This window comes from Emys orbicularis, chromosome 4, assembly GCF_028017835.1.
Source record: "Emys orbicularis isolate rEmyOrb1 chromosome 4, rEmyOrb1.hap1, whole genome shotgun sequence".
In the NCBI taxonomy this organism is placed as follows: Eukaryota; Metazoa; Chordata; order Testudines; family Emydidae; genus Emys; species Emys orbicularis.
This window is the reverse complement of record NC_088686.1, coordinates 20783561-20804232: the sequence shown is the minus strand read 5'-3', so window position 1 is coordinate 20804232 and position 20672 is coordinate 20783561. Positions and strand designations below refer to the sequence as shown.

General features: G+C 42.5%; 1 protein-coding gene across 1 annotated transcript in view; it reads left to right on the top strand.

Annotated features, from left to right (window-relative positions):
- TDRD9 (tudor domain containing 9) overlaps positions 1-19805 on the top strand; it is a 176838-nt gene extending 157033 nt beyond the window's left edge. Inside the window, exons 30-36 of the mRNA XM_065403724.1 lie at positions 9291-9361; positions 9779-9888; positions 10082-10178; positions 12835-12973; positions 13622-13740; positions 17698-17770; positions 19704-19805. Of these exons, the coding sequence (XP_065259796.1) occupies positions 9291-9361; positions 9779-9888; positions 10082-10178; positions 12835-12973; positions 13622-13740; positions 17698-17770; positions 19704-19805 (711 nt within the window). The remainder of the gene's footprint in view (positions 1-9290; positions 9362-9778; positions 9889-10081; positions 10179-12834; positions 12974-13621; positions 13741-17697; positions 17771-19703) is intronic.
- The last annotated feature ends 867 nt before the right edge of the window (positions 19806-20672 follow it).

Below are 20672 nucleotides of genomic sequence, written 5' to 3'. Positions count from 1 at the left end.
GACTGAAGCTCCTAATGACGTGTTTACTAGTCCCAGTGGGTTCTGCTTCCCTGTTGTGTGTCAGCCTCAACATCCCAGGCTGCTCTGTTGGCAGCAGTACCTTCAGAGACTAGGACTTCTAAGAAGAAGAACCCTTTCTCCTTCCAGAGAACCTGAGAGGAGGGATAGGTTACCCCATAAATCCCACTCGTAAGGAGACCTCACATCCCTCAAAGACTACAGCTGCGGTATCGTCTGAGCATGGTACCAAGCCACTGGTGCTGCACAAGAAGCAGTGTGTGGACAAGTCTAAGAGACAACACAGGGAACAGTTTACCTCGGTACCGACCGACATGTCAAGGCACTGAGATATGCATGGACCTCCTGTGCACGCCCTGGCGCCATCATCTCCCTTACACCAGGGCTTTGAGGTAGAGAAGCTCCTCTTCAAGCCTGACCAGTACTGCAGCCACTGTTTCGGCAGTACTAGGTCCTAGCATCAGTTCAGTCTTCTGGATACCAGAGCCTTCCAGCTCCCTCCAGATTTCTTTCCCTGGAGGACCTGTTTATACTGGATGTAGCAGAGTCTCCCCTGCTACAGTCCTGTACCAGGGCCACTTTTCCAATATTGCTCAGATGGATTGAACCTGATAAGACCTCCAGCCTTCAGTACTCACACTTATGTCTGAGGCTCCCCGTACAGCCCAGAGGTCTCAAGATAGGGCTCTTTTTCAGCATCTTACCACCACACCCTGTGAGCCAGTATTCTGAAGCTTTTTCAGACCCCACCAGACATCCTAGAGCTAGGGGATATGATTGTCTCTGGGGACCCTTCTTTTATTCCCCCCTGGATTCCCCTCAGTGAACAATTTTATAGGGTTTCAACCAGAAAGAGAGCCTAATACATGCCAGTATGGCATCATTCACAGGCACCTAGTGAACAACCTATAGTGCCACAGGATTGCCTTCAGTACCTTATGCCCTCTCAGCACTGGGGGACATCGCAGAGAAGCAGGATCCCCAGATACAGAAAACTCGCCCCTATCAGCCAAGTCCTCTTCATTCCCAGATGAGACAGTAATGCACCTACCAGCTTCTTACACTGACCACTTTTGGGTCTTGCAAGACCCTATGAAATGCATGGTGGAGTTTCTCCAGATCCCATTAGAGATGGTCCAGAAGTCTCAACACTCCTTGGTGGACATTTTAAAATATCATCTCTCAGGGAAATATATCCTTCCAATAAATGTGATTGTTATCACCGGCTCACAGTCTGGCAAACACCTGCCATTATCCAGCCCACCTGGAAGTGGGTGTGACGTTATGAGTGTAATATAATATCTCATTGAAAGATGACAGGGCCAGAAAGAGTTAATTAACTCACAGACTGACCTGACATGGCTGAACTTTAAAGACTGGTTAGGAAGATATGTAAATTAATAGAGCTTTGAAATGCAAGTCTGCATTGTTAGAGATCTCAAGGATAGATGTTTGCTCAGGTCTTGTGATGTAAGCAAACAAGTCTTGTCTATTGCTATAGTTTTAATTCAAAGATCAAAAAAGGAATATTAACATTTATGATGATATTTGAGTGAAATAGTATTATTGTCTATATGTCTCTTTGAAGGTTGAGGTAACCTGTATCTGAACTGTTTAATGGATAAATTACCCTGTGCTAATTGCCAGGATGTTTGGAAGAAGGAGAGTTAGGCCTATTGTTTTCTCAGGCAGAAAGGCAGCTGGAAATGTATAAGAGCCCTGGGACATGATCCTACTTCATCTCAGATCTGCTTTGGGTTTCAAGAGGGGGAAACCTTAAGCCACAAGGATTGAGATCCCCAGTCATTGACTGGAGCCACCCTGAATATGGACATTGGATTATAACCTATGGACTATATCTAAAAGGACTTTTGGCAACTACAAGCTCATCTCTGCTATGTATCTGAACCTCATGAGTTGAATTCAAGTCTGTATGTATATTGATCTTTTAACCAACACACTCTCTCTCTCTTTTCTTTTTTAATAAATTTTAGCTTAGTTGTTAAGAATTGGCTATAAGCGTGTATTTTGGGTAAGATCTACGTTATAATTAGACCTGGGTATGTGGCTGATCCTTTGGGATTGGAAGAACCTTTTCTTTTATATGATGAGATATGATTTTCAGTAATCATCATCATATCTGACCTGTGTGTCTGGATGAAGGCCTGAGGCTGGGTACTTTAAGGGAACTGCATTGTTTGAACTTCTAAGTAACCAGTGAGGTACTATAGAAGCTGTTTAGTGCTGGCTTGGTAAATCTAGGTATTGGAATATCCACCAGCTTTTGGGGTTTGTCTGCCCCGTTCTGTTTGCAGTTCACCCTAATTGAGTGACTTCAGCTGGCTCCTACGGGCAGCACCGTCACAGTGGGAAATTTAAAAAGTTTTGTATTCCAGCCAAGGGAATGGAGAGTTTCTTTTCTCACCCCACCCCAACTACCTAGGGGTGGACGTGGCTAACAAAAGGAATAGACAGGCCCAGTCCAGACTCTCTCCTAATAAGGAGTTCAAATGTTTAGACCTCCTGGGTAGGAAAAGCTACTCCTTGGCAGCTCTCCAACTTTGTGCGACAAATACGTTGGCAAAATATGATTTCAATTTATATTCCAAGTTCACTCATTTTATTGAACATCTGCCATATGATGGCAGAGAACAATTTCAGGCCCTCATTTCAGAGAATCAGTTGATAGCCAGAACCTCCCTCCAAGCTGCTCTAGATACTCCAGATACAGCTTCTACATCCCTAACCATGGTCATGGTTATGTGGAGAGCATCTTGGCTCCAGTCTCCCAAGAGAAGTGCAGATTATGGTTGAAGACCTTCTCTTTGAAGGGCCCAGGCTTTTCAGCTCTGAAACGGAGTCCTCCCTCCACACTCTGAAGGACTCGAGAGCTACCTTACAGTCACTGGGAGTTTACATTCCTACAACGAAGAGACAGTTTAGTAGGTCTCAAATATCACAACAGCCTAGGCCGTTCCAGTACAACGCTCAATAGGCTTTCCCAGATTTTGAGACTTTCAGGGGAAGAGATCAAGACCTCAGAAAAGGGGACCACCCCCTTCTACAGAGACCTCAGAAAAGGGGACCACCCCCTTCTACAGAAACATCTCCTCTATGAAACAGTTTTGACATCTTGGTCGAGGGCCTCAAGCAAGCTACCTTACTGAATCCTGTGCTGAATGATCACATCCAACCCCCCTTTGGAGATTGGCTATCCTACTTCCTACCTGCCTGGGCACAAATTACCTCAGGCAGATGGATTTGTGGAGGCGATCAGCTTGGGATACTCCATCCACTTCCACACTATTCCCCCCTCCAACCTCTCTTCCCTGTCCCTCTTCAGGGACTCCTCTCACAAAGATTTATTGAAACAAAGAGGGTCAATTTTTTCTACTCTTGGAGGAGATTGAGCCATTTCCCCCAGAGTTTGTTGGAAGAGGGTCCTATTCCAGCTGTTACCTAATTCCCAAAGGGGGTGGAAGATGGAGACCAATCCTTGACCTAAGAAACCTGAACACCTACATCATTTCCCAGCGCTTCAGGATGGTGATGCTAGCCACTATAATCCCATCCCTAGATCCAGGAGACTGTTTTGTTGACCCCAACCTCCAGGATGCCTATTTTCATGTAGCTATCCACCCATCCCACAGATGTTTTCTATGCTTCAAATTAGGCTCAGAACACTACCAGTACCAAGTTCTTCCTTTTGGGCTCTCTATGGCCCAGAGAAAAGCTTCTCACAGCAGTACAGCCCATCTGTCAGTGGGGTATAGCAGTATTCCCTTACCCGGACAATTGGCTTCTCAGAGGTTAATCATCTTACAGGTCCAATCTGCAACCTCCAGGGCTCTAGCCATCAGAGCCACTCTGGACTCCCTAACCACCAGAGCCTATGTCCCCAAAGAGAGATTCTCCACTCTGTCCTGTCTAATTTGACAGTACATTACAGCCCACAGACACCTGCAAGATCCTACCCACAACTTGTGAGCCACATTAGCCTCTACATTCATCATGCCTCATGTAAGACTGCTCCTCAGATGTCTTTAGATGTGGCTAAGGTTGGTGTATACTCCTAATAAACCATCTCTCCAGATGCATTACAGTACCTCGAAGTTCAGGACTCTCTTAGGTGGTGGAAGGACCCATTGAAGGTCTGCTTAGGAATCCCATTCTCTTATCCCGCACCCTCAAAGTTCCTCACAACAGATGCTTCTCTTCTAAGATGAGGGGACTCACCCAAAGGGCCACAGCCCAGGGTAAGTGGTCTGTACAAGAGGTCACACACTTCGTCAACATTCTGGAGCTGAGAAGATTGTTATGCTTGCCAACACTTCTTTTACACCATACAGGGCTACTCCATCAGGGTAATGCTAGACAACAGGGCAGCTGTGTATTGTATCTACTGTCAGGGCAAAGCAGTCCTTTTACTCCTGGGGGAATTCTGCGCCACTGGATAACGCAGAATTCCGTGTTTCTCCCGCAGAATTGGGGCTGCAGAGCTTCTGGCCGCCACTTGGGGCCACTGGACTCTGCAAAGCCTAGGTCACAGTGAATGGAGCACCCAGCCCAGCGGGCATAGAGGCTGCATGCTTTGGCTGCCGGGCTTGATCCTCGTTCTCCTGGGGATGGGAGAGGGTGCAGTGAACCTAGCTCTGGCAAAGGGTGAGGAAGGGCAAGGCCACACCTCATCCCCTTGCAGGACAGTAAAGAAGCTGGGGGGCAGTAAAGGCTTTGGGGATGCAGGTGTGTAGGCTCTGGGAGGGAAGGGGTGTGTGGGCATCTGGGCTCTGGGGGTGGCTCGCAGTTGGGCTCTGGGGAAAAGGGGGTGTTTGGGTGTCTGGGCTCCTGAGGGGGAGGAGGGTTTGGGTGTCTGGGCTTTGGGAGTGCCCATGGCTGGGTTTTGCAGGAAGAGGGGTGTGGGTGGCTGGGCCCTGGGGGAGAAATGGGTGCCCATGGCTGGGCACTGGGGGGGATAAGGGTGTGGGTGGTTGGGCTCTGGGGGGAAGGGTATCATGGGTAGGGTGATCAGATAGCAACTGTGGAAAAAATGTGATGGGGTAGGGGGTAATAGACGCCTATATAAGAAAAGGTCCCCAAAAACAGGACTGTCCCTATAAAAACGGGACATCTGGTCACCCTAGTCATGGGTGTCTAGACTCGGGGGGTACCCCATGGCTGGTCTCTGGGCGGGAGGGGAGTGCAGGTGTCTGGGCAGTGGGGGCCCCGCACAACCCCCTCCAGCACCCGCCAACTGTCATAGGGGTTTCTTTAGCTCTACTCCCAGGGGAAGCTTTTTTGTTGTTGTGTGTATTGTTGACATACTTGTTGGCAGGTATTTTGAAATAAATTACCAAATAATTGAAAGTGGAGTGATTTATATTGTGTTATTTTGACAAATAAAATATGCAGAATTTTGCAGAATTTTAAAATAGTGTGCAGAATTTTTAAATTTTTGGTGCAGAATTCCCCCAGGAGTACCTAATCCACAGAGTCACTAAGGTTGTCAAATAGAAATCCCCACTATCTGTCTTCCAGACCAACAGAAGACTATTGCAGACTCCCTGAGCAAAAGCTTCCTTCGGGACCATGAGTGGAAGTTCAACAACTGTCCCCCACGACATCTGCCAGGCTTGGGGATCCCCAGAAGCAGACCTCATTGCCACCCCAAACAATGTGAAATGCTGTCTTTTTGTGCTCCAACGGAGAATATGGCTGCAACGCTATTGGGTGGTGCCGTCAGAACACCGAAGCCACATATTCTGCTGTATTGCTTACCCACTTCTACCTCTGATTCTCAAGACTTCATTTAAACTACATTAGGAAAGAGCAAGGGTTATCCTCGTAGTGCCATCCTGACCAAGATAAGTGTGGTAATAGCACCAGCTTCACCTCTCTATGGCAACACCTCTTCAACTTCCTCTTAGGAAGGCTCTCCTGTCGCAGAACTTGGGGACCCTGCCCCCTCCCAACCCCTCATCTTTGAGCGTGGTTTCTAGATGATTATTGAGCATGGAACTTGTGATGTTGTGCAGTCTACATGGTTTTATAAAAACATGGTAATAAGTGAATATAATGTACTGGGATAGTTTTATAAAAAAATTGATAATAAGTGACTATAATGCAAATGGGATATGCTTTGTGCAAAAGGTCTCTTGTAAGGTATCATTACAGAGCTCATAATCTACTGAGTGTGATCATCCTATTTGTAGAAATGTACCACTCTTGTATCTAAAACTAGAAATATAAAATGTAACTCTGAGGGCCTATTGTAATTATGTAAAGTGTGGGCCATTAATGATGGTTTGGAATCTTGATGACTCCCATTGTCTGCAGATGGCTGCTTACCTGTGAGTCTCCCTGTATATGTGTGTGCTGGCAAGTGAGTAATGAAGTCTTGCAGTGACATGTGATCATGTCACCTGAACTGGAATCCATCTTTAACCTGGTGCTTTTCCAGTGAGGGGAGGGGGTGGAAACCCAGAGGGACAAAGGGTTCCCGCCTTATGCAAAAGATATATAAAGGGGTGGAAGAGAACAGAGAGGGAGAGGAGCCATCATGGAGAATCCCCTAGCTAACACCTAAGCTGGAACAAGAGCTGTACCAGGGGAAAGAATTGTGCCCAGGCCTGGAAGGTGTCCAGTCTGAGAAAAACTTACTGAAGCATCTCTGAGGGTGAGATTATCTGTATTCAGTTTGATTAGGCATAGATTTGCGCATTTTATTTTATTTTGCTTGTGACTTACTTTGTTCTGTCTGTTACTACTTTGAACCACTTAAATCCTACTGTCTGTATTTAATAAAATCACTTTTTATTTAGTAATTTACTCAGAGTATGTATTAATACCTGGGGGAGCAAACAGCTGTGCATATCTCTCTATCAGTGTTATAGAGGGCGAACAATTTATGAGTTTGCCCTGCATAAGCTTTATGCAGGGTAAAACAGATTTATCTGGGTTTAGACCCCATTGGGAGTTGGGCATCTGAGTGCTAAAGACAAGCACACTCCTGTGAGCTGTTTTTAGGTAAACTTGCAGCTTTGGGACAAGTGATTCAGACCCTGAGTCTTTGTTAGAGCAGACTGGAGTGTCTGGCTCAGCAAGACAGGGTGTTGGAGTCCTGAGCTGGCAGGGAAAACAGAAATAGGGGTAGTCTTGGCACATTGGGTGGCAGCTCCCAAGGGGGTTTCTGTGATCGAACCCGTCACAGAACTAACCTGTTTGGATGAGGTCCAGTCAGTTCTCTTATCTAGCAGGAAACCTTGTACTCACAAAACTTGCCTTCAGAAGTGGAAACACTTCCACTCTTGATGCTCCCTTCGCTCTCCCCAAGCCTCAGAGGTTCCACTCTCCAAAATCGTGGACTATCTGTTGGATTTAGACAAAAGGTCAATCAATAAATTCAGAGTACATCTGGCTGCTATAACAGCCATCAAAGGCTTCTCAGTCTTTGCTCACCCTAGTATAACTAGAGTCCTCAAGGGCTTATATATCTTGTTTTCCTCCCACCATACAGAACCAGGCCCTCCAATGGGACCTCAGTTTGGTTCTCAGTGCTCTGAGCTTTGAAATAATGGCTACTTTTTCTCTCGTCCATCTCTCCCTCAAGACTCCGTTCCTCATAGCCTTCACTTCAGCTAGATGAATGGGAGAGCTTGGTGCTGTTGTGGCTGACCCCCATATACCACCAGTTCCACTGCATCCCTATCCTTGCTTCCTCCCAAAGGTCTCATGGGAATACCACATAAATCAAGAGATTTGCCTGCCAGTGTTCTACCCAAAACTTCATACCTCCAAGGAGAAGACCAGCCTACATACACGAGACTTCAGAAGGGCCCTCGCCGTCTACCTTGACAGGACTAAGACCTTACAGGCCTCTCCTAAGCGATTTGAATCATTTGCAGAGAGGATGAAGGATCAACCTATTTCCACTCAAAGGCGGTCTGAGTGCGTTTCTGGTTGCGTCTTAACCTGCTGTGAATCAGCTGGGATGCAGTACCCTCATGATGTTGGCACATTCCACTAGAGCTCAGTCCACATCTAGAGCTCTATTGAAGGATGTTCCCATAACAGAAATTTGTAGGATTGCAATATGATCTTCCATTAATACCTTTGTCAAGCATTAAATTTTCTTCCAAAGATTATACTACTTTGATGACTCAGACCTCCAAGCCATCTTGGACTTACCTCCTCAGCACCCACCTCTTCATTGAGTTACTGCTTGGGAATTTCCTACGGAGGAGCACCAGCAGGGATACATACTTGAAGGAGAGGTTACTTACCTTACAATAACTTGAGTTTTTCAAGAAGTCTTGTTCTTGTTCTAATGGGTGCTCTACCTCCCGCCCTCCTTCCCCTGAGCTGTGGAGGCTCTGCTTTATAGTGAGAAGGAACTGAGGAGCGGCGGGTCTGCACCTCCTTACATGCCCTTGTTTGGAGGCACGAGGTGCTATTCTATGCAGACGCAGGCCCGTGGACACTACTAGACATTCTCCAGTCGAGAGAGCATGGGCGCATGTGCATCCAAAAGCAAATGCTGTGGTTCTGTGCATTTATTTCTTATAACTTGAATGTAAATACATATGGCAAATAGGTACTGCCCTTGGTTTCCTACTAAGTAGACTAATATAGATCTGGTGATGCAAAGTTACTGCAGCACACTAAGTGCTATTGGTGATACAGTAGATGGCCCAGGCAAACTCAAAACTGTTAATTTAGTTGCATCTCATAGGAAAGCAAAGCCATAACTAAACCGTGAGTATTGATCATTATGTAAAAGTGTGTCATGTACTGTACTCTGATTTTGAGTTAACCCTCATCTGTATTTTATATATATATTTATATTTCAAATCTGGTGTCTGAAGTTAGGCTCCTGATTTATAGTTCAGTCTTCCAAACACCCACATACATGCTTAATTCACACAAATGAGTGGCCCCATAGAACTCAATGGGACTACTTTCATGCAAAAAGTTAAGCATGTGCGTAGTGTCTACAAGATTGGGAGCCTAGACACTTAAATACAAATGGCCTGATTTTCAGAGGTGGTATGGATTTCCAGCTCCTATTGAAGTTATTGAGAAACAGTGATTGCTCAGCTCCTGTGAAAAGTGTAATTTTTATTTAGGTGCCTAGATATAAATTTAGGAACTTAACTTTAGGCACCCAGGTTTGAAAACGTTGGATATTAGTATATGCCCAATAAAGTATTAAAATAATATATTATTTTTATTTTCATCTAAAAACTGAAACTCACTTGAACTGTCTTGTTTCAAAGGCAACGCTTCATGGCCCCTTCAATCCTTATGAGCTGAAGTGTCACAGCATGACCCAGATTTCCAAATTCAGGTATGATAAAGCTTTTGTCGTGAATGGCAGGCAAACCATAGGTCATTGTATTGGTAGATATAAGAGTTACTGGAATACACACTTTCACATCTTAAAATTTTTTTATTAATTCCCCATTATGCTTAAATACTATTTCGTTCTGTAGAAGTAAAAAAAGAAATATACATAATGTTAAAAGTTCTGAGACGAATGGGAGAGTTTGACGCAGTTCCAATGTCCAGAGAAATTGTATTTAATATCTAGAATACAAGGCTGGGAGCCTGGATTCATTCAAAACTTGACTCACTAACTAGAGTGAGTTTGATTGACTTTGCACACTTATGGCTGATTCATAATTTTAAAAGGATTTTTAGATACACATTTCTACTGACTTTTCTTTCTTATTGCCAGTTAATATCTTTTGTCATTTTTTCCTAGATGTGTCTGGATAGAAAAGGAGAGTATAAACTCTGTAATTGTCAATAATACTCCTGAGGATCCATTTCAGAAAATGTTGGTTGCTGCTTCTGTATCAGTAAATGCAACTGGTAATTCTAAATATATATTTGTGTTCCTTATTTTTCTCACTTCCTTTTCTTTAACTACTTAGCATTGTCCATATGAATAGCCATAGAACTAAATTATATCTGACACTGAAATTCTATCTACCAGCTGCTTAGAGGTTCGTTGTGCTGTCAAGGCTTTCTGTTAATTATCAATTTTTGTTCTTTTTTGTAATAGGATCTACAATGTTGTTAAGAGAAACATCTCTGATGCCTCCTATTCCAGGGCTACCAGCACTCCTCAGTATGTTGTTTGCTCCTGTTATAGAACTCAGGTATATATGCATTTTTGAAGTATGATAGCAGAATGATGTATTCTCTAGCATCCTTCTACTCCTCCCTTGTTTCTTCCATCCCTTACAGGCTGCTAAGTTAACAATGTTGGCTGTATATGTGAATTTGGGATTCCAGAGTTTGCCTTCATGAAAACTTGTTTAAGTTCATGAGATATTGCTGTAAGTCTAAGAGGAGGAGGAACTGTACTAGTCTTAGATCTGCCGGGGGGATGGGAGTTTTGTGTATTTTAGGGGCTGTTGAGGGACTAAGTTGCTATTAAATTTATTATTTTCACCTATGTCAGTGTGATGGGGTGTACAAATCCCACACTGGGCAACAAGTGGTTAAGTGATTATTTTGGGCCCAGCCAGTCCCGCCCCACCACACATGCAGCAAATGCTCCTTCTGTTGGAGGAATTAGAAGACAGGGAAACAGCTCATTTGGGGGCAGACCTGGAAGAGAGCAGACCTGCAGCCCACAGTTTCAGCAGCGCAGAGCAGAGGGAAGGCTGACGTCTCAAACACAACTGCCCCAAAGGAGCCCTCCATGAGGGAAAGGAGGACCCACCCCAGAACAATCAGGGGGATGTATCCCCGTCTTCCCCACATTGGTAATCTCCTCTTATTTTCTTGATGTGGACTCACCCAACAGGGGAAAGCCTTGGACTAAGCTGACCAGGGAGGAGATAGGAAGTGGCACAGGGAGGACAGCCTTCATCAGCCTCTGTTGCCAGACCACTGGTAGTCTAAAGGATCCTGCGTCAGAGCCTGATGGAGTGGGAGGGCCCGGGCTCTGCTACCGACAACCCCCCTGCCAGTTATGGGTTGCGGCCTTGACCACTAGGCCATGCTTCCCAGCCAAACCCCAGGTGAGGACCATTACAGTCAGGGATATCTTGAGCCACGGATAGGACCTCTTTAAAATATATATATATATATATATATATATATATATATATATATATATATATATATATATATATATATATATATATATATATATATATATATATATATATATATATATATATATATATATATATATATATATATATGGCGTGTTGTTCTGGTTGTCCCATCTCAAAAAAGATATATTAGAATTGGAAAAAGTGCAGAGGAGGGCAACGAAAATGATTAGGGATATGGAACAGCTTCCATATGAGGAGAGATTAAAAAGACTGAGACTGTTCAGTTTGGAAAGAAAGAAGACTAGGGGGGTGGGATATGATAGAGGTCTATAAAATCATGAATGGTATGAAGAAAGTGAATGGGGAAATGTTATTTACCCTTTCACATAACAAAAGAACTAGGAATCACCTGATGAAGTTAGTAGACAGCATGTTTAAAACAAACATGAGGAAGTACTTCTTTACACAATGCCCAGTCAACCTGTGGAACTCATTGCCATGGGATATTGGGCAGGCAAAGCGTATAACTGGATTTTTAAAAAAGAATTTGATAAGTTAATGGAGTTTAGGGCTCAGTGGCTATTAGCCAAAGTGGTCAGGGACACAAACCCATGCTCTGGGTGTCCCTAAGCTTCCAACTGCCCAGAGCTGGGACTGGACGATGGGAATGGATCATTTGAAATTGCTTTGTTCTGTTCATTCCTTCTGAAGGATGTGGTAGTGGTCACTGTCAGAAGATTGAATACTGGGCTAGATGGACCATTGGTCTGATCCAATATAGCTGTGCTTACACTCTTGTGTAGATGAGATCCTAGGCTGACAAAGTGTTTGTGCTGTGATAGCACTTTCAGAGCCTATCATTGTCTTGCTGCTCTCCTGGTCAAACCCATCTTGGAAGGAGCTTGAGAAACTTGGAAGCCTTTAAAGGTAAAAAATTCATGAATTAGAAATTGGAGGAAATAAAAAATCATTTGATTCTATATATTGATTTGAGCTGAAATGTATAATGGAAACCTAATAACCGCAGGTTGGACAGCAGGAGTTATAACCCTTAAGCCACAAACTGAGGTCAGTGCAGGTCACTATTTCAACACAAGGGATGCTGCGTTTCCTCAAACTAAGTTCTGGTCTGTATATGTTCAATACTCCTTAAGCATTGAGCAGCTGCCAGTCACAGCTTTGCCACTTTTAAACTAGTTATGCAGGGAAAATGAGAACACTATTTTGTTGTGATGCTGCATCAGCATGTCAATACATTGTTCCAGCATCACGATGTAGTGTCATGACAAGGTGTTGCATGAACCCTAAAAGTTGTTCTGGGATCCTTACAAATCCCACAAGCTAGGCTGTATCAGTAACTTGGGTTTTCTTTGGCAATACAAATGTTTGTTCCTATGAGGGTATCACTATACTGCAATCACCGGGTGTGATTGCCACTTGTGTAGACACACCTGAGCTAGCTTTAATCTAGTTAGCTCAGGGTTTGAAGCGCTGAAGCCCAGAGTTCCAGCCATGCTTGTACAGCCAGCATTCTGCAGTAGCTTCACTGCTCTGATACCCAAGCTAGCTAGATTAAACTAACTTGCATACATCTTCTTGAGCAGCAATCAAAACCATCAATTTGCAGTATAGATCTAATCAGAGCATCTATCTTCATATTAATGGGATTGGTGTTCCAGATGAGGTTGCTTTGTTTTCTTCAATTTCATCTTTCCAAAATTTCAGTTCAAGTTTTCATTTTGTTTAGGGTTGATAAAAGTGGAAGGAGTTTTACTGGTGTTCTTTGTGGTTTGGGGTGGAATCAAAGTCTTGGAACCCCACTGCTTCCAGAACATGACATGGAGCTGACATTTGATGTGCAATTTGGCGTGGATGACATAGTAGAGGTAAAACATGCATATGGATTATTTTCATTGCAGTAGTGCATGTCTGGAATCTAGCAGATGTCAGAAATTGTTAGCTCTTGCAATTTTATTACTTGAAGTCTAGCAACCTTTGGCAGAATTTTAGTTGTCTAATTTTTTTAGTGAAATTGCCTGTTTATAACCTTGAACTGATCTTGTGTGTCAGAAACTAAGTCTAAAAACCCTAAGGTGGTTTCATTAAACTTTATTGAACAAAGTCAAATATTGAATACAGTACATTATCATCTTTGTAGACAGTTGTATATAATTAAGCCAGTAACTAAGCAAATACAATTCTGTGCTAATCAAACTCCTATGCAAGGTGGGTTTTTTGTTTTTCTGTGTTATATTCAAACCTTTTAATTATATTTTTGGTATAAAATAATGCTATTTAAAAATCCACTTAGTCATAAAATATTAGACATTCTTATATAAAATTATATACATAGCTTTTCTCAGATGTCTTTGCTAATGTTGATATAAAAATGAACGTTCAGTGTTAACTAAACCATTCTAGACAGACAGACATAGGCATGCACACACACACACACATCCCTAAGTATACTCTGAATTTAAACTGGAAATGTTGTTTGGGCTGCTCATTATCATGTATCATTGAAATGTTCACAGATAAACATCCTAAGAACTGCCATTAACAAACTGGTTTGTGATGGCCCAAATGGCCCAAGGTATTTGGGGCAAGAGAGAATTGCACAGCTGCAAGAGAATGCTCGTGAAAAACTTTTAGGGTAAGACTAATTTTCTTAATGAGAATTTTGTTTATTTTCTTAGTTTATAGCAAAACAGAATTCACATTTGTTTTCATGCTTCTGTCTGGTACTAGCCATCTTGATTTACTTTGCTTGTTTATAAAGCAGTAAATCACTAGTTTGAGCTTTGCTTTCAAAATACTTCTTCTTTTCAGCATTTTAATATAGGCTTTAGACTTATTGTTTCCATTATTTATAATTTTACTGCTACTGTAACACTAGGTCAACAGGAAAGCCTAACAGTTAGTAGAATCATAAAAACTAAAGATATCAAAACCTGTTCCTCAAGGTATTAGTTGTTATAGTTCCCTGTTCTAGGGACTGACTGACAGGAACTCATATGGCTTCAGAACCTAGAGAGTTTCTTCCTCTCCTCCTGTGATGGAATCTCTTGGAGACTTTTCCTTCCAGATTACATCTGAGGTGTACACACTGCTGTCTCTCCCTCATCAAATCTGTGCCAAGAGGAGGTGTTAGCAGAGATAATTGCTGGAATTCTCCTTCCCTTATCCTACCTTATTGGATCTGTCCCAAGAGAAAGCAGGGTAGTTACTGAGGCCACCTGCCTCTTTCTGGCAACCCTTCCTTGATTCTTATGACCAAATCAAAGGACTGATACCAATATAGTGCAGAGTACTTGGGGTATCGAGCATCAGTGCAGCTTGCAGTTTATCTGTCTCCTAAAGCTTTCTACAGAGCCAGCCCCAGTATGAAGAGTCACTAGGGCAATTCTCTAAAGTATGTAGCTGCTAAGTGTCCTTGAAGCTTTGAGCAAGCCTGTCTGTCTCTGTGAATGTAGGGTAGGCATCTTTGTGCTAGATCTAAACCTTTAATAAACCTTTAAATCCCTATACACAGTGTGTGCTGAAACAGATACAAATGTGATTGTTGGCAACAGCCATCCAGCGACCCTCTTTTGCAGTCATGCACTAGCTGTTACGCAAGGTCTCCAATGGTACCTTCATACCCAGGAAAGATGCTAGTCTGTTTGCCAGAAGGAAATGCCTTCCCGAAGCACTGTGCATTGAGGTGGGGGCAATTTCATGATGCAGCTTCATGTCAAAATGGAGCAGAAGCTTTTAGTGGAGTCCCCCCGTGCAAAATGCAATAGGGAAATAGTGGTTGCTGTCACATAGAATGTAGAGATAATTGATATGGGCAGTTTCTATGACTCCCTTCTTTGGTGTACCTGCTCAATTCAAATATATGATTTGCCAGTGGTTACTATCTCAACTCCTTTGATGTATGTGAGCACTAACACGTCCACCCCAACTTTAAATCCACTCCACACGTCTTGAGTGAGGTAGATTAGTAAGTAACAGAGGTCAGGTTTTGCTCTGGGGGGCCATGTAGCAAGAATTCTTTAGGGCATCAACATTTGCCAGCAGGGCCGGTGCAAGGATATTTTGCGCCCTACGCGAAACTTCCACCTTGCGCCCCCCCCCTCCCCCCGGACAACGTCTGAAAACTAGTAAACTTATTATTATAAACAGCCTGTCAGAATGGGTAAGGGCTTTGTAATGTTTCTTTTTTACCTTTAAGGTGTTTCAGTTGTTTGCCATTGCCTCTGATAATGTCCCATTCAAAGTCTTACTATTGTGCAAAGCTAAACAATTGAGCCTTGCATTGCATCACCAGTCAGGTTAGGCAGGGTGACAAATCCCCCTTGCCCCAAAGGGCCATTATCCCCGGTGACTAATTTCTACTCCATGTCTATAAAGCAGACTTTTAAGGTAAATACATTATTCCTTCAATATTACCCATGCACACATCTCTCAAAGATTCTCACTCTTGACAAGTTACCAGCCTTGTGTAGATCCCTTCCAGGTTCCTCTTTGTGGGTAAGTGCCCTGTAAGACACGTGTGGGGTGCAGTGAGTTTGTCAGGCCTGCAGTGACAGCTGTTTGTGAAGATCAGGGGGCCCTTTGCCAAGGGGTGCTGATGTCACAGTGAGCTTGGGGTGGCTGACAGTATGGGGCAGGGCACTGAGGCTGGTGGGGCAGGTAACACTCACTGGGCTGGGGGGCAGGCGGTGCCGAGATGGGGCAGGGGTAGGTACCTGTCAGTCTCCAGGGCTTGGGCCGCGCCAGCAGGCTCTTCACCTCAGAGTCTCCCCCGCTTGCCTGGGCGCCACTCCTCTCTCAAGCTCCCAAGCCACTGCCGCCGCGGCCACCCGGGAGGACGCGGGCGGGGAGCGCTGCCGAGGAGGAGACACACGGGGTTGGGCTTGACTGGGGCCCCGCACCTGCCGGCCGAGAGCAGCAGGAACCAGGCGCTGCTCGGGGGGAGCCGGGCGGCCCGAGCCCAGGGGCAGGCAGGGAGTGTAGCCCGCCATGGGGCAGGAGAGGCCGTGCTGCTGCTGCTGTTGTTTCCTGCCTACAGCCGTCCTTTGCTTAGTTATCCTGGTCTTAAGATTTGTGGATCATAGTTAGGGCCCTACCAAATTGATGGCCATGAAAAACACATCATGGACCGTGAAATCTGGTCTCCGCCCATGAAATCTGGTCTTTTGTGTGCTTTTACCCTATACTATACAGATTTAATGGGGGGAGATCAGCATTTCCCAAATTGGGGGTCCTGCCCAAAAGGGAGTTGCAGGGGGGGGTCTTAAGGTTATTTTAGGGGGGGTTGCGGTATTGCCACCCTTACTTCTGCACTGCCTTCAGAGCTTGGCAGCTGGAGAGCGGCGACTGTTGTCCGGGCACCCAGCTCTGAAGGTTGTGCCCTGCCAGCAGCAGCACAGACGTAAGGGTGGCAATACCATATCTTGTCACACTTACTTCTGCACTGCTGCCTTCAGAGCTGGTTGTCCGGTCAGGATCCCTACAATTACAACACCGTGAACGTTCAGATTGAAATAGCTGAAATCATGAAATTTATTCATTTTTAAAACCCTATGTCCGTGAAATTGACCAAAACGGACCGTGAATTTGGTAGGGCCCTAATCACAGTATCCAGAAACAAAATTTCAGAAGTAAGTTTACATCTTACTCCCCCCTCCCCCCCCCCCGAAGTATCAGAAGCTGAGCATACTCTGATTTTGAAGGAAGAGACCATCTGCTAGCATAGTGTTGCATTGTTTATCTTATTTTTCCCCTTATATAAAATCTTTCTCCTCCTGTATTTCAGTTGTTTTCTGATCATTTTTTGTTTAATGCACTGAAAAAAATGCCTTGCTGAAAAGACACTACATGCATAAAGACAGGTTTCAGAGTAGCAGCTGTGTTAGTCTGTATCCGCAAAAAGAACAAGAGTACTTGTGGTACCTTAGAGACTAACACATTTATTTGAGCATAAGCTTTCGTGGGCTCAAATAAATTTGTTAGTCTCTAAGGTGCCACAAGTACTCTTGTTCTTTTTATATGCATAAAACTATTCAGGTGAAGTCTTTCATGGTTTCCCCTTTACAGTTTTTTTTTTAAATTAACTGTATTTACATCATGTCACCACTACTTAAGAGTAAACTGTGTATTTGAAAAACACATCTAGACAGAATTAATTAAAATGTATCACTGTTGAACTTCACACAGCTTGAGGAAATAACTGGGGCATACAGACAATCTATAATAATTGAGTTGTTACAGAAAACAAAATGATCTAAAGATAGCTAAACTAGATCCAAATGAATAAGCATACATAAATGTATGGAATAAATGATAGTTGCAAATTGTAGCACTTTGTCAAATAAACAACTTATACCAAATATTTTTTCTCTCAGAATAGTTTTAAATCAAACAGTTTCATGAGGGCATGACATTATCTGTGACTTCTCAGACTGGAGAGATAGTCTAATTTGCTCATTTATCTAATACTAACATGAAAATGTTAACATTTCATCCAGCACCGGAATGTAATGAATTTCCACCTATTTCATTAGGTGTTTAAAGTTAACTATATACCATTGGGTTTCTTAACGATGTTTTTATGATATTTCAGTTTAATCTGCAAATCAAAACCTCGACAAGTAATTGCTCCCAAGTGGTATGGGAAACCATATGTTTGGAATCAGGTAAGGTTATAATTTTCTAAAAAAACTAAGCAAATGGGAATGGGTTATTACCATATTCCTTCATATCTGGAGACTTACAGTAGGTTCAGATCTGATGGTCACAAGTAAGATGGTTTTTGTCTGTGTCTTCCTTTGCTGATATCTGTTAACCTCATGAGCAGAGATGGTTTGGTTAACAATACAAATATTGTAGGTTTGGATTTGACGTGCATGGACAGATCCATACACTCAGTCTGGCTCTTGTAATATTTCCTGTTTAATTTTGTGACCCCCAATATTCATTATTTCCAAACAAAACACTTCAGAAATTTGCAGTGAAGGATGGGTTTCTGGCAGGGAGTTGTAATTTATTAGTTGCTGCTCAGTAGGATAAACATTTTATTACTATCTGAATTTTTGTATTTCCCCCTTAGAAATTAACCTTTTGGTACTGCCCATCAAATAGCATAAAATTAACTAAAGGAAAGGAAAGTTGGTGACTGGTGTATTTATGTTTTGTTTTGGAATTGTTAGCTCACTGCAGTATATGTTGGATTTTATTGCTGGCCATTGTTGTATAACAGGATTTCCTTTTTATACTTTCAGGAAACCTGCTGGTTTTAGGGTCAGATAGGGAAGTAGTAGTCTGGAGATTTCAAATGGTTTCTTGCAGCACAGAAGTAGGGTTTTTGTTTGGAGTAAGTCCTAGTCTGCCCTGTTAGTCTGTTAGAAATCTTTCCTAACTTCCTCAGTGGGTCTCCCCATGCAACCAGATTCCCACCACATTTGGTTCATGGCCAGCTTAGCGGTCAGTGAACCAGCAGGAACAAGGCAGGCTAGTGGGTATCATGTGTCTTTGGTGGTGGAGGGAACTGGGTGCTTTTCTGAGATGGGTAAGTGAGGGGTTTAGGTCTCTTCTTGAAAGGGAAGGAAAGTCTGAGAAGATGGGATAAGCACAGAGGGCAAATATGCTCATCCTCTTCACAGTTCACTGTGGGGAGTGTGTTTATTTTCTTTTAATTTTGCTGTAAGGTTGTCCTATACAGATGTTATATTATAAGAGTGCAAATGGACAGAAAATATCTGTCCTCTGCAGCTCTAGTACAGAATGTGCATATTCCTACCTTTTATACCTTGCATAAGCTGAAGTAGTGCTTGCTACTCATTTTTCAAATTTTAGTAGCTATCCGCAGTGTCAAAATATGCTATTATGCCATCTCTCTCTCAGGGAAAACGCCACTTAATATTTTTTTAGATGCTCTTAAATCCCACAGTGCTATGTTACCTTTAACAGACACACATTCTCCTTTCCCTTCTAAACTGCCTAAGGAACTGAAAAAACCTATGGCTGGTCCTTATTTCATGTTGTGTATGGGAGATGAGCAGTGCTAAAGCAGTGCTCTATACTGATTCCTCCCACAATATGCACGTGTATATGAGTGTGTTCATTTTAACCTGATAATTCAAAGAACAGCAACTCATGGGTTTTTTTTTTTTTTTACTACAGTACAAAGATTTGCAGGACATAATTATATGGGGCAATGAGCATGCTAGTATAACCTTTTGTTTATCTACATCGTTTTTAATTTTTCGTAAAAGCAAATTGGTGTGTAAGCCATATAGCAACATGTCAAGTCTGAGAGACCAGGACATCTGACTTGATATAATTACAGAATGCTTACATTATTAGTTATCCACTTGATAAGTAAAGCCTGTGGATCTGAAACGGAGAATTCTGACATAGGCATCCCATGAGGTGAGTTTGGGTTTTTATGGTAATATTTATCTAATTTTTAAGCATGCCATAAAGAACATGAGCAGAATTTGTATGATTTGGAACAATCAAAAAGTTATTTGAAAACAAGATAGTGGGGGGGGGAAATCTTGTGTTTGCAGAGTAAGAACATATGAACTTACATCTTTCTAACATTGTAATTTTGCTTTTTTTCATTAGGTGGATTCAAAACTGATCATCGACCAGTCTGAAAGGCAGAATGAAAGAGGAAAGAACGCTTTCCTTTACCAGCTACATAAGCTGATTGTGTTAAATACTTAAATATTTCTAGAAATCCTTAAAAGAAAGAAATGTTAAAGCCAGTTCTTAGTTTAATTTTACTGATGTTTTTTGTATGATCCTTAAAGGTTGGCTCCACATCCCTCTGATCTTAAAGAGGAAGGTAGTATGCAGTTTGGAATGTCCTACTGGGTGTATTAATAAGATTAAAAAAATGTATTGTGTGTTAATATCTGGTGTTCTCCCAGAGATTAAGACTCAAGGTACAAATATACTGAAAATACTGTTCATAGAACAGATTTGTTTAGAGCAAAAGGCTCTTTTTCTTTTAATAATGTTTCTGAGATGACTTTTCAAAAAGCACCCAATAAACGGAAGGGGAGAAAATAGATACAGTCTTAGTTGTTTAGCTCTTTCACTAAAGTATACAACAGCGAAAGATGAATAAGATTTTCTTTGTCTTTGAGATAAAATATATTGAGTTGCATGTTGAATTTTATATATGTTTTATTTTTATGTTACTAGTGTTTGAATAATAAATCTTACAGCAAATTTACTAATTTGTTTTGTATAATTAAAAAGTTAATGAACACTGATATTTTAGTTTATGTACTGGTGACTTCAAGGCATATTTGTGTACAGATTTAGCTACAGTATATAATTAAACATCTCATGCTCGATATAATCACTTGCACAGTACACTTTTCACACAAAACATAAGTCATAAGTACATATTTTTTCATAGGTGGAGGGAAAAATCTTTTTGAAACTCTGAGTCACTATTCCTCCATTCTTTTTTCCTGTCCCCTAAAACACAAGGTCTTTACCCCCCCAAAATATGAGGCTGCTAGCTTCAGAATAAAACACACAATTGGAAATAAGATATGGTGTCTTTCCCCTTCCTCTTTA